Source organism: Diadema antillarum, unplaced genomic scaffold (assembly GCF_040938485.1).
Source record: "Diadema antillarum isolate AM-2024a unplaced genomic scaffold, OU_Dant_1.0 seq00000618_RagTag, whole genome shotgun sequence".
Lineage (NCBI taxonomy): Eukaryota > Metazoa > Echinodermata > Echinoidea > Diadematoida > Diadematidae > Diadema > Diadema antillarum.
Window position 1 is genome coordinate 528445 of NW_027271541.1, and position 13322 is coordinate 541766.

Genomic DNA, 13322 nt, shown 5'->3' on the forward strand with positions numbered 1-13322 from the left:
CTATCCTATTTGCAGGAGACATCACAAGAAAAGGCTTCGAAAAGAAGAAGGCCAAACTTCTGGAGCCCTATCTCAGAACCCCGGAGATCATCCTGCCACAAGGTATGTCTGAAATCTTCCCTCATCTCCATGGCAGCGGACCACACCCAGCATCATCAAATCTCCATAGGAGTTGTCATCATCTGTGCTTGTTGATTTGTGGTTGTGTGAAAGTGTGTACGTGTGTTACTGACTGAGAGATGATGCCTGCAACTTGAGCAAGTATGTTGAGTATAATGACTGCAAGTGGAGAAAATGATTTTAATGTTGCTTGAAGCGTGTTGGAATCATCTATGGAATTGCAAAAGTTTGTGGCTGTCACTGCCCTCAAATCATGATTTTAAATGTGAAGCAGCATTGCTTGTCATAATTGTGCAGATGACAACTGTGCTCTCCAAATGGAACCGATGGAGAATGCTACCCATTAATGACTACTGGAGCTGGATGGAGAGGAACAGACTATGTTTGAAAACGATAATGGTTTTGGGGATAAAATGCTACAACCCTGTCACATTAATTCATCCTTTAGTTACTTGTTGCACTCCTGATGATTCAAACAGGAAGACAGCTACTTATCATCCATCAACTTTTTCGTAAATTGCCAAATTTTTCTTCCTAACTTACCATATGGAAACATTGCGCAACCCGATGAGAATCAGTCAAACATGAGAACATGAGTCCTCGACTTCAACGACCAGCTGCATAAAAACATCATCGAGAGCATCCGAGAATTCATCATTTCTGGGGAAGAGTACTTCAGGTTGGATGGGTGGGGGGGTCTTTCTTTGAACCACCATTAAACTATCAGATGACTCCGTACAGAATGAGATGGGGGTATGGAGGGGTAACTAACCGTAGCTCAGATTTCAGCAGTGTTTTGTCAGGAGTTCATCGCATAGCAATTTCAGACCTGAAACTTGCAGCAGCTGAACTGCGTGTAGAACTGATTTGTATTGCCCGGTCTGAAGGGGGTGGGGGAGGGGGTGGGAGAAAGTCTATTTCAAATTGTTGCAGGGTGTCGTGATCCCGATGGTGCCATATTGCCACGCCCACTTAATGTGACAGTACATGTGTATGTGGTTTATTGACGCACACACACACACACACACACACACACACACACACACACACACACACACACACACACACACACACACACACACACGCGTATGGAAGAGAGACAAGAGAGAAAGTGCACTGGCTCCCTAGGTATTTAGCATAGGAGGACTCTCATGGAATCAGCTGTGTGGGTAATAATGTGAAAGCCACATTAATTGACAGTTAAATGGGGGAATTGGGGGTGGTGGTTGTGGGGCGAGGGTCGGGTAGTATCATCACGTGCAATGAATTCTTTATTCACCTCTAATGCATGTACGGACTGTTACGAGATTGCTGCTGAGCCGTATGTCGCATGAAATCGTGGAGCGTTACCATTCGATAATGTAGCCGTGTCTGTCGGTATTAAAAGGGGTCGTGCATTGCTGATACAAGGACATGTATGCCCAATGTAGCCATGATGAAGATATAACTATTATAAGAAATTAGTGCCTGCATAAAAAAAAATATTTTAATGGGTCACGAATGATGGCAATTTGATTAACAGGTAAGGCAATATCACTATATTCCAACATTGCACAAAAATCAAGGAAGGGCCACTGTTGTGTTGTGAGTTACCATTCTCATCATTTATCTCCAATCACACAGTCGTTTTCTGAGACGGAACTATAACATGTCAGAGGCCATGAATCTCCTTTCTATCTTTGACACTGGAGGGTGCCCTTTATTCATCATAACAGTTGCAAAGAAACTAAATGTTACATTTTCTTATGTGAGATGTTATGGGAGGATATTGGTAGTACTCACCCAGTAAATTGTATCATAAACCCTCCTGTGGCATACAAGGGTAATCAGTGCTAGTTTGAATGATTTCTGTTTTTTTTTTTTTTTTTTTTTTTTGGGGGGGGGGGGGTAAATCAGCATTTAGATAGGGCCTACGTACTTTATCCAGACTTGACCTATATAAATTGTAACTATTTAAAGCCAGCCCACCCAGGCATAACAATGTGCCTCAGTCTACCATGGGAGGCCATGGTAACAAGATAGGGATTAAGGAGATTAGGTAATCTCTAATTCATTGACAATTAGTTTCTAGACATCTGCACCAGTTGGCAAAGAAAGATCAATGAAGTTTAATCAGAGATGTCACAATGAGGGATAATCAGAGATTCCACACTCCCTTTAATTTGCTGCTTCAAATTTGTCTTTTTGGTTGCAACTGGACGCCATATGATACTTCATTGGCAGAATTTTAAAAAGAATCATAGATGTAGAGATAGACAATAGTTACATCCGATCTCATTCAATGCATTCACGTCTCAGTATACTTTGGAAATGATGGTTGATTATCAGTGATTGACCATGGTGTCAGTAATGTGTTTTGGAGGAAATGAGGCACGTTATTACAATAAACAGGGAGTTGTTGACCTGTGTTGCTCAGTTTTGGTGTCATCCTTGTGTTTTTTTTCACAATAAGAAATCTGAATTCTTGACACAAGATGGCCTAATTTCTGCATTCATAGCTTCTTTTGTATGCTCTTTATGCTAGCAAAGTGAGGCGCCATTTTACACCACCGATGCTTCCATTTCCCCTCAAAAGGAACCCCTCTGCCCCCGATGATCGTGTGCAGATTTAATGGCCGCGCAACCCAGAAGCTAATCCAAATGTAATTACTGGGCTGAAAGTAGGCGACTATACCGAGAGAAAAACCCCATCATAATTTATGCTAACTTTGGCTTTCCGTCGTACGCCTGCGGATGGAACTCAAAGTGGCTTCCAGTTCATTTGGTCATGTGATCGAATCTCTTGGCCCAGTCGAGACGAGTTTTAAAAAAAAAAGAGAAAGAAAAAAAAAATCTCCCATCCTATTAGTGATGTGTGCTGAAGAAGCGCAAAATCCATTATGCAATCTGCCATGTTACGGTGTGATAGGGCGGGCAGAACAAGCCCCTAGGAAATGGGCGGCGAGTTGGCAGTTGCTACAACATACACAGGATGAAAAAACAACAAAAACAGAAGAGCAATCCGACCACCATAGCCAAATGAAAAAGCTCTTTGCAGGGTTAGATTTTCATCTAACGACTAATTGATCCATCTGTCATTTAAAAGAACTTGTTCCCATTCAAAGGAACCACACTTAAAATGCACTAATCTGGTTGCACGCAAAATATCTGTTTGACCCCACCCCCAAGTGTGCAGGGAAGCACATGTTTCTCTAGCAACGGCAACAACCACTGCAAGAGAGAGAGAAAGAGAGAGATGGCTACAGCTGCAATGTACAATGATATTTGGTCTTCAAGTATTAATTTTCTTTTATTTATTCCCGCATAGACTGCAAGTGATATATTTATAATTCACAACATACATTGGTCAGTTTGGAAAATGAATTTGATAGCACACAATTTCATCCAGAAAATATTTGGAATTCAGCGACTGTATCTAAGGAATGTCATGTATTGGTCCCGTTTCTCTGAAAACTTCAATTCTAACATACAGTGTGCAGCATATCGTATCATTTTCGTTTTTGTTACTGCAACTAATTCATATTTTAGATAGCCAAATGATCCATATGTTGTGTATATAATGGGGGCATAATTTTTGCATGATTAAGAATTTATTCATGAGGCAAATTTTCAAGAGGTTAAATATTCATGATGAAGAACCAAAACACTGTACATGAGTGTACCAATGTAGCTGATTAATAATAAAAGTATTGTGTGTCCTGTGTGGAAAGCTACATTGCATTCATGTATCGAGAGTAATACTTTGCCATGTAGTTCATTTTGGGAAAAGCAGAAAAGAAACAGAAACTAGAAAACTTTATCCCCCCCCCCAAAAAAAAAAAATAATAATAATAATAAATAAATAAATAAAAATGAATAAATAAATAAAAAATAAAACATTGCAAAAAACAAAACAAAACAAAACAAAAAAGGTCATACAGTTGAAAATTTACAAACTGCTGAAAGTATACCAGGAAATGAACAGTGTGGTGGAATTGACTACACCAATTTGTATCTAGACCATACCACATGCATTCCACATTTATTTCCTGAGGATGGATATTTAAGTGGTCCTCCCCATCTGCCCTGGTGACAGTTGATAGTAACTGGGGCACTGCATGTATAAGAGGGGTGGTGGAGTTAAAACATGCCTGCAGTTGACATATTATTGTATATCTCAGGCATGCAGGGATTTAATGATGATCAGCAAGTCAATTTTATCAAATATAAGGGTAACATCCTCAAGTTACATCATGTAAGGTAGGTAATTTAGCAGTTGAAGGAGATGGCTTATGATCAGTATGTCATTTAAGAGCCTTGCCAGCCTTGCTTTTTTTAAAGTGTCTGCATTTCCTCCCAGTGTTGGGTAGGCGATTGAACTGTAGCCTTGAAATAAGGCTAGATGCCTCCACAAACCTGCCACTCTTCTTCCTGCCTCATCTGCGACAATCAAAGACAACCAATAGCAGTTAAAAGAACAACAGTGGACATCAGTTGGCCCTTTTGTGTCAGCTTCTATTAGTCTCCAGTCAAGTCAGTGGGTAATTAGACCCCCAAAAATAGTTAGGATAGATAAAAATAGATACAGTAGTAATGAAGGCTATGATAGAATGTTTGCGGCAGTGGGTCCCTTGTGAACCACACACCCAATGAGATGGTTTCTTTGCATGATGGAAGTGGAAATCCTAGTGATGGGCAACGGGACAAAAATGTGAAGGACGTTACGATCACTTGAGTGTCCTTCGATCATGAAACAGGATGGGTGCTCCAGGATTATATATCTTTGTCATATTATATCTTGTGAGACAGGAGACGTTCGCATCCTTGGCTCCATCAAAATTTTGAAATGGCACGATTTTGTCCCCTGTGTGCAGTACATACATATGTAGGCTTATGACCAGATCAGGATTCCCACACAAATGACATCAAATGGGGGGGGGGGGGGGGGGGGGGGGGGGGGCAGTGTCATGCAGGGCAGTGTTCCTTTGACCGAGACATGTAAATGAGTACCTGTCATTGTTGGATTATTCATGAATTGATGGACTTTTGAAGAGAATACCATGATCGCCCTAAACTGTTTATCATCATCTCTACTGTTGTTGATTGAAATATTACTTTCGTTATTATTAATGTTATTATTATTATTATTATTATTATTATTATTATTATTATTATCATCATCATCATCATCATCATCATCATTATTATTCTTTTGTACTACATGTACCACTGCTGCTACTTCATGATTGTCAGCCATGACCATTGTGATTAGGAAACAACGAATATAAAAGGATATTCATATCATTGCAAAGGTGTCTGCCATTTTGAGCTCTGATGTTCGTTTTTGCACATGATCTTTTGATATCATTTCATTATATGGGCTGTGTGTGTGTGTGGGTGGGGGTGGTGGGATAACCTGTAAAAGTGTGTGCCTACCTTATATGGATGCTAGCAACATAGAGCCTGTGTGGAAGCCTAGTGGGGAGAGTGCATCACTTGACCTTTATGCTATTCATTTCGTAGGCAGGGAGTCCCTGCCATTGCTCTGGCGTGTGCTTGCTGGACAGAGTCTGTTGACATTTGAGTGTGAAATATTATGATAGACTCTGTTCTGACACTGCATGAAACCCATGCCTAGTATCGACCTCCAAGCCCTTTATAGAAGATGTAAATTTTGTAATGTTCTACTTCGAGTTTTCAAGATGAAAAGAAAGAAAAATAGTTATGTAGACAGCTTGGAGGATGAAGACTTGGTAGCAAATACTTTTTTATTTCTTTTCTGTATTGTTTCTCTTGGGAAGGGGGAGGGATCTGACAAAGTTTAAGTGTATTTTGTAGGATAACAAATATAGGAAGGTGGAATGGCAGTCTATTGTGGGCGATAATTGTAATTGGCCTGGAGTGAAGGCTAGATTTTGGCTCCATGTGGAGTGTGCATGCTAACAACGTGTCAACGTCAGAATTAAGCGGTGAAAAGTTCAGGCGTCAGCCGCAGATGGAGATTGTGCCGAAAATAGGCTCACCTAGATGCTAATAATTGTTCCTGTGTTCACTTTGGTGGTGGTTGTTATATGCTAGTTGTATGCCAGGAATGAGAATGTCAGCATATATGTGTGTAGTACATGTATCAGAAGGATGTTGTCCATGTAGTACATGAAAGATCCGATTATCACCCTTTTTGTTCTCACCTGACGATGTTTTGTAATAAAGGTGGAAGGAAAAATGAAATCTTGAAAAGGAAATTTTGAATGGACATGTCGACAGTGATTCTGATATCTTTTTTTTTTAAAGCATATGGTAACATGTCTGCAATACTATGTCTGATCACATGCAGTGAGAAATTCACCATTTGCAAAAGAATTGTATGATTTTGTTATTTGTAGTAGAAATAGAAATCTTTTCTAAATGTGTTTTGATATGAGCAGTAGGTTCATGTGTTCCTATCAAATGATGCATTCATGATATGAAAATAGATTCCTCATTGCGTCATGTGTTATTTGATCATTAGATGTGACATCTGCATTTTCCCCACTAAAGTCATCAAACAAACATGTTACCCTATTCCACGATGCACATACTTGTTGTTGAAATATATGTGATATAAATATGTATTTTTTTTTGCTTGTGTAATCAAGTGCAAACATTTATGTTTCTGTCAACTTAAAATCGGACTCTATTAGATTTGGTTTCACTGCAAGAGGAGTGGTCACGCAGTGCATTTCCAGTTACGTACAAATGCCGTTGCTCCCGACAGTGATTGCATTGGATAGGGACACGCCCCCCTGTGTCACTATCAATTCATTCAAATCAAAGACGGTTCCTGACACCCCCATAAGGGTCGTTCAAACTTTTCTTTTGTCTGGCATTGTTAGTCTGTGTCATCAGTTATGCGTGCATGTGTGTGTGTGTGTGTTTTATCTTCAGTGGAATATCCATTACATGTACTTTTGCTCATCAGTGCTAATTTAATTGGTTCATGACAAAACTAATAAGAGTGCAGGTGTGCTGGGTTGAATAGGTTCTGTGGACAGTGTTGAAAAACACTGCTGGCATGAGTGTTGATGCAGTTAAAGAATTTGGAAAATTCTGAACATGCTTGACTACAGATTTGCAGTTTAAAAATTTCTGGTTTGTATGGCATATAGACAATTTTCCTCCTTATTTTTGTTATTGTTGTTGTTGTTGTTGTTGTTTTTAAGAGGGGTCTGTAAACAAAATGCTAGTTTCCTGATCAGGCAGCCTGAACATTTTTGGTAGAATTTCTGGTTTACCGAGGACTCAAGTTTGGTTTTCTCTATACACTAGGACCACATACTGGCCAGTCTCTACTTTTAAACCTAGAATATCAGTAAATAATGTGAAATGTGTAGCAACAATGTACAAGAAGGAGGCTTCAAGCTTTGAAGCAGGACAATGGTTTGATCCCCCCCCCCCCCCGAACATGTAACAGTTGATAATATAGAAAACCTGATGATTACACAGATCTAGTTGCTTTATAAATTAAAAAAATTAGCATGTTTTTTTAGTTCTGTTGTATTGAGGTCTTTTATGGTATAATTGGAATTTTTCAAAACTCTGAGGACCAGGATGAAAGAAGAAGAAGAAGAAGAGGAGGAGGAGGAGAAAGAGAGGAAGAAGAGAATACTGAAGTACTCGTACTCTTGTTTGCAAGTCTGAAAGTTAGACTAGTCACCCTTCATGAATAGATGTTCATTCAGCACAGGTCAAACAATCAGATGGGCTAATGATCATTCAATTCAATGCTGGAAACAGATGAGAGGTAGAGCGAGAGAGGGAGAGAGAAAGAGAGAATACCAGGACAGCCTCCTGGAAGCCTACCTGTCGTCGGGAATCTCGTCAGCTCCGCTCAGCTGTGGAAGTTTTTGTAGGCGGAGATGGAGATGGACAGATAGGGAGCGGGTTTCAGATTTGCAAAGGAACTTATTCACAAATCATGTTGGTGGAACGCATATTATGAATATATCTAAATGTGCAAAGAGTTAATGGTTAACCCAGACATTGTCATGAGTATTCTCACTAAAAGGCAGCTGCAAATGATATTCCTTCCGTACAAAAGTCGTGTCAATGCACATTGACTCAATGCACATTGGCCCAACTTACAACTCCAGAGGATGCTGAAGTGCAAAAGTAAATGTTGATAATATGCATGTACCGTGGCATATGTGAATAGGTCAACTGGACTCCGCCTCGTTGTTTGTGTTTCAGTGGTCAAACAGTTCAAGTTACAAAAGTGCATCTTCTCATATTGAGCAAGTTTGGAAACCCGTCTCTGAGCCTCCGACTGGGCAGACACATATCGAAAAGTGCAATGTAAATTTGGAGAAATGTGATTGAAACTTCGCTCTCAGATTAGTAAAACAACTTGATAAGGCATGGAATGGGTTAATTTGTGAGTGTGAACTCCCTCCAGTGCTTGTACAATAGAATGGGAAGACTAACACATTACAATGTATGTGTATACACCGGCATACACACCATATATATGCAGGAGAAGTGTCTCTCTTCCAGATGTTATTTCCTGGCCTTGCTCATGCCAAAACTGAATATCAGCACTGCCTGCAACTCATGATTCATTAACATATCTGTCTGTCTCTTCACAGAATTTACCATCACTATTGATGTTTAAAGGACAAGTTCACCTTCATAAACATAAGGATTGAGAGAATGTAGCAATATTAGTAGAACACATCATTGAAAGTTTGAGGAAAATCAGACAATCCGTTCAAAAGTTATGAATTTTTGAAGTTTTTGTGCAGTACCCGCTGGATGAGAAGACTACTGCTGTGTATGAATAACTTAGATGTCACATGCGTACAACAATATAAGGAAAATATAAAGAGAATTTCACAAAATTCCATCTTTTGAAAAAAGTACACATTCCCCTGACTCCTTACCGACACATGTTATGGGTAATATTATTCCCCCTGCCTTTAGAAAGAGGCAAGTCAAGTGCTCTTTTATTATTCGAAAAAAGTGAAAATATGTTGAATTTTCTTTTACATTTTCTTTATACCGTTGTACGCATATGACTCACAAGCTGTCGTAGTCTCCTCATCCAGCGGTTCCAACACAAAAATATAAAAAATTCATAACTTTTGCATCGATAGTCCAATTTTCCTCAAACTTTCACTGATGTGTTCTACTAATATTGTTGCATTTTCTCAATCCTTATGTTTATGAAGGTGAACTTGTCCTTTAATATCTCAAGTGAAAGTAGCCGTAGGAAATAGAAAAAAAAATGGGTCAGTTTAACAGTTGCTCATTCCCATGTGAGTTGAATTACAATGAGTGCAAAGGAGATAAAAAACACCAAGCAAGTACTGACAAGCATTATATATGAGAGCAAAAAGGGAAGAAGTGAACAAACCCACAACTGTAACTGTAAACAAACACATGTGGTTGTGACGATGCAAATTGTGGATAGAAAAACTGGGAGGTCAATCACTGAGGTGAATTTAGTTTGGAGTAGCGCCCTCTTGTGTTGGGCTGTCCCACAAGACAACATGTCCATGTGATGGAAAGAGGTCTGCTGCCATCTCTTAGTGGTAATTTTTTAGCCTTCTCTGACACTCAGGGCCACTTCCCTTCAGTAGACTCTTGTCTTTGTGCATTATCATTTCATATGGTTGTACATAAAAATGGACAGCAAAGATTAAAATTTTTCTTCCCATTATCGCTAACAATAATTTGATAAATACAAAATGCATTTGCTCGGCAAGTACTCCAGCAAATTACACTGCTTGTCAAAACTTTAACTTCTGGTTGTCCAGTGGATGTTGGTATGCATCTTATTCTATTTTCACTTCTGTTGTTTTACTGTAATTATTTCTCTCTTTTTTTGAGGGGTCAAAGATTTGGGAGCTTTACTTCTGTCAAGTCAAAGTTTTATCCACGATGAAAATAAAATTTTTCTGATGTCACTTCCTTTATAAAATAAAAACAGTCGCATCATAGTTTTCACAAACTAAAAGTGCTTAGAACTGCTATGCAAAACAAGTTATCATTTGGGCTTGTTGACATACAAATGTGTCAACTCATTTCCGTTAGTCCTGTCATCATTTGCTGACTGACACTCGCAGTTCAGTGAAAGTGAAATATAAATCACAAGTCACGGTACACAAAATATGAAAATTTGTATTACCCGATAGTAGTTTATGGAAAACCACAGGAAAAAGTTTGTAAGGCCATGACAGTGAAGGCATCATGTCATATGTTACGTACATCAGAAGCACTCAAGATTATCACTCTTAGACCAGGTCTTCAACATTCATCTCGTTATACATGGCTCTGTTTTAAATGATAACAAATATATTATATTATTCCTTTGACTATACAGAATTTCTTGTAAGTTTAAATTTTGTTAATTTTTGTCCCCGCCGAACGAGTTCGAGCAGGGGACTATGAAACGGGCTCCGTACGTGTGTGTGTCCGTGTGTCCGTGTGTCCGTCTGTCCGTCCGTGCGTCCGTGTGTGATCAAAGTGTTCAAAATGCTACTCCTTCGCCATTTCTAACCCGATTTTGATTCTGTTTGCTTTATATGATAGCACTACATGGGAGCTTTGAAACTTTTATACAGAATTTCAGTTGTGACCTTTGACCTTGACCTTTGACCTATATTGTACATTTTGCTTCAAAATGCTACTCCTTCGCCATTTCTAACCCGATTTTGATTCCGTTTGCTTTATATGATGGCACTAGGTGAGGGCTTCAAAACTTCTACACAGAATTTTGACCTTTGACTTCTTTGACCTTTGACCTTGATTTTTGACCTATATTGTACAATGCCTTCAAAATGCTACTCCTTCGCCATTTGTAACCCGATTTCAATTCCGTTTGCTTTAAGTGATGGCACTAGGTGAGGGCTTCAACACTTCTACACAGAATTTTTGACCTTTGACTTCTTTGACCTCTGACCTTGATTTTTGACCTGTATTGTACATTTTGCTACCAAATGCTACTCCTTCCCCATTTCTAACCCGATTTCGATTCCGTTTGCTTTATGTGATGGCACTAGGTGAGGGCTTCAAAACTTCTACACAGAATTTTGACCTTTGACTTCTTTGACCTTTGACCTTGATTTTTTACCTATATTGTACATTGGCTACAAAATGCTACTCCTTCGCCATTTCTAACCCGATTTCGATTCCGTTTGCTTTATGTGATGGCACTAGGTGAGGGCTTCAAAACTTCTACATAGAATTTTGACCTTTGACTTCTTTGACCTTGATCTTTTTACCTATATTGTACATTTTGCTACTAAATGCTACTTCCGGCGGGGACATATATTACGCACCGCGTAATTTCTACTTTTCCTTGTTATCTCAGTGCTCGTTCACACGCATGGCCAATATTGCACCATGTAGAAGTGCATGCCGTAAGTAAGTGAGCAAATCACAATCAAGCCAGTTTTGTGAAAGAATTATTCATAGTATTCATGCTATCTCTTGGAAATGAAAATTGAAGCAAAAAGGCAGCTCGTATGTGTTTATGATAGAGAAGGGTTATTCCTGAATAATATGTGTTGACCTTCTAACCATACATGGACAAATTTACATAAGATTATTCTCTTCCCCTAGCAGTATACTGATTATGTACATCAAAGTAAATGATTGTGGTTTGGATAATATCTTTCTAGGAGTATGCATCTATCATCCCTTTAGCCCCCTGATCCACCCACCGCTGTCCTTTGTGTGTGTCTGTGCACTTGTCTGTCTGCCTGTCTGTGTGTGTATGTTTGTGTCTGTCTCTCAGTCTGTGTCTATCTAGCTGTGTGTGTGTTGAGGTACAGAGTGTAAAAATGTATGTTTCCTTGCCTAGCTCATATCATATCATATATCATATCATATCATATCATGTCATGTCATATATCATATATATCATATATCATATATCATATATCATATCGTCGCTGGGGCAACAAGACCTCGTATCTACGAAATGTCAAATGTTCAAGAGAGCCAAAAAATATGGCGGCCAAAGCACTATGGTGAATGGGATAGCCTTTCCTTTGACATGCCATGGTGGCTGCATTTTTGGAGTAAAACAGTTGGTATTTGGACTAGACATCACTTAACCCATTATTTGACCATTAATCCAAAAAAGTCATTTTCACCAAAATTGCAGATACAAGGTCTTGTCACCCCAGCGACGATATATCATATATATCATATCATATCATATCATATCATATCATATCATATCATATCATATCATATCATATCATATCATATCATATCATATCATATCATATCATATCATCATATCATGTCATATCATATATCATATAAAATCATATCATATCATCTTATATCACATCATCTTATATCATATCATATATCATATCATATCATATCATATCATATATCATATCATATCATATCATATATCTGCACTGCAACCACTGTAGATAAATACATGGAAATTTGTCAAAAGCACAGAATGCAAAATTGTACAAAATTGACTGCTTTCCTTCAGAGAATGGTGGTAGACAAAAAGAGAAAAGTCTTTGCCTAGAAGGACTTACAACAAAAGCAGCCAAAACAAAACGAAACAAAAATACAGGAGCCAAACAGTAGGGAGTGTCCACGCGCCAGACTCATATTCTAAAGATAGGAAATGACATCATCCTCTTCCACGTTGCAGCCGCCTCGAGACCCGGTGCGGCAGCGGAAGGCATCCCCCCAAGTGTGACATCACTACCTTGGCCATGTTCTCATGTGTCTGGTATCTGAGCATAGCCAGAGATAGGACCCTGTTATGATCCGATCCTATTCTTTCTTTCCAGCTTCCTCCTTCCGCAACTGTGGGGACGTGTTAAAGGTGTCAATCAAACTATGTTTCTATATAAAAACACTCAGAGCTGCTGAGTAGCACAGCATGCTATATGTGTGAGATCATTACCTTGGTCATGTTCTGATATTATGTCTGGTATCCAAGCATAGTCAAGAGTGAGGACCCTGTTATGATTCTATCCTATTCTTTGATTCCTAGTGCCTCTTTCCAGTAGCTGTGGTCATGTTTAAAGGCATCTTTCAGACACTGTGATTAAATTTCCAATTCTACTTTGATTAGCAATTTCAGCTGATGAATGATTTCAAATGATATCATCCTTGGAAGAAAACTGCTACACAATAGACACTTTAAGTATGTGTAGCAGTGATATAAAAAGTGCATAGCAAATTGCGTTGTGATATCAGGAAGA

General features: G+C 38.9%; 1 protein-coding gene across 1 annotated transcript in view; it reads left to right on the forward strand.

Moving 5' to 3' along the window:
* LOC139736001 (disco-interacting protein 2 homolog C-like) overlaps window positions 1-13322 on the forward strand; it is a 149799-nt gene that overhangs the window by 49392 nt on the left and 87085 nt on the right. Inside the window, exon 2 of the mRNA XM_071646750.1 lies at window positions 16-102. Coding sequence (XP_071502851.1) covers window positions 16-102 — 87 coding nt within the window. The remainder of the gene's footprint in view (window positions 1-15; window positions 103-13322) is intronic.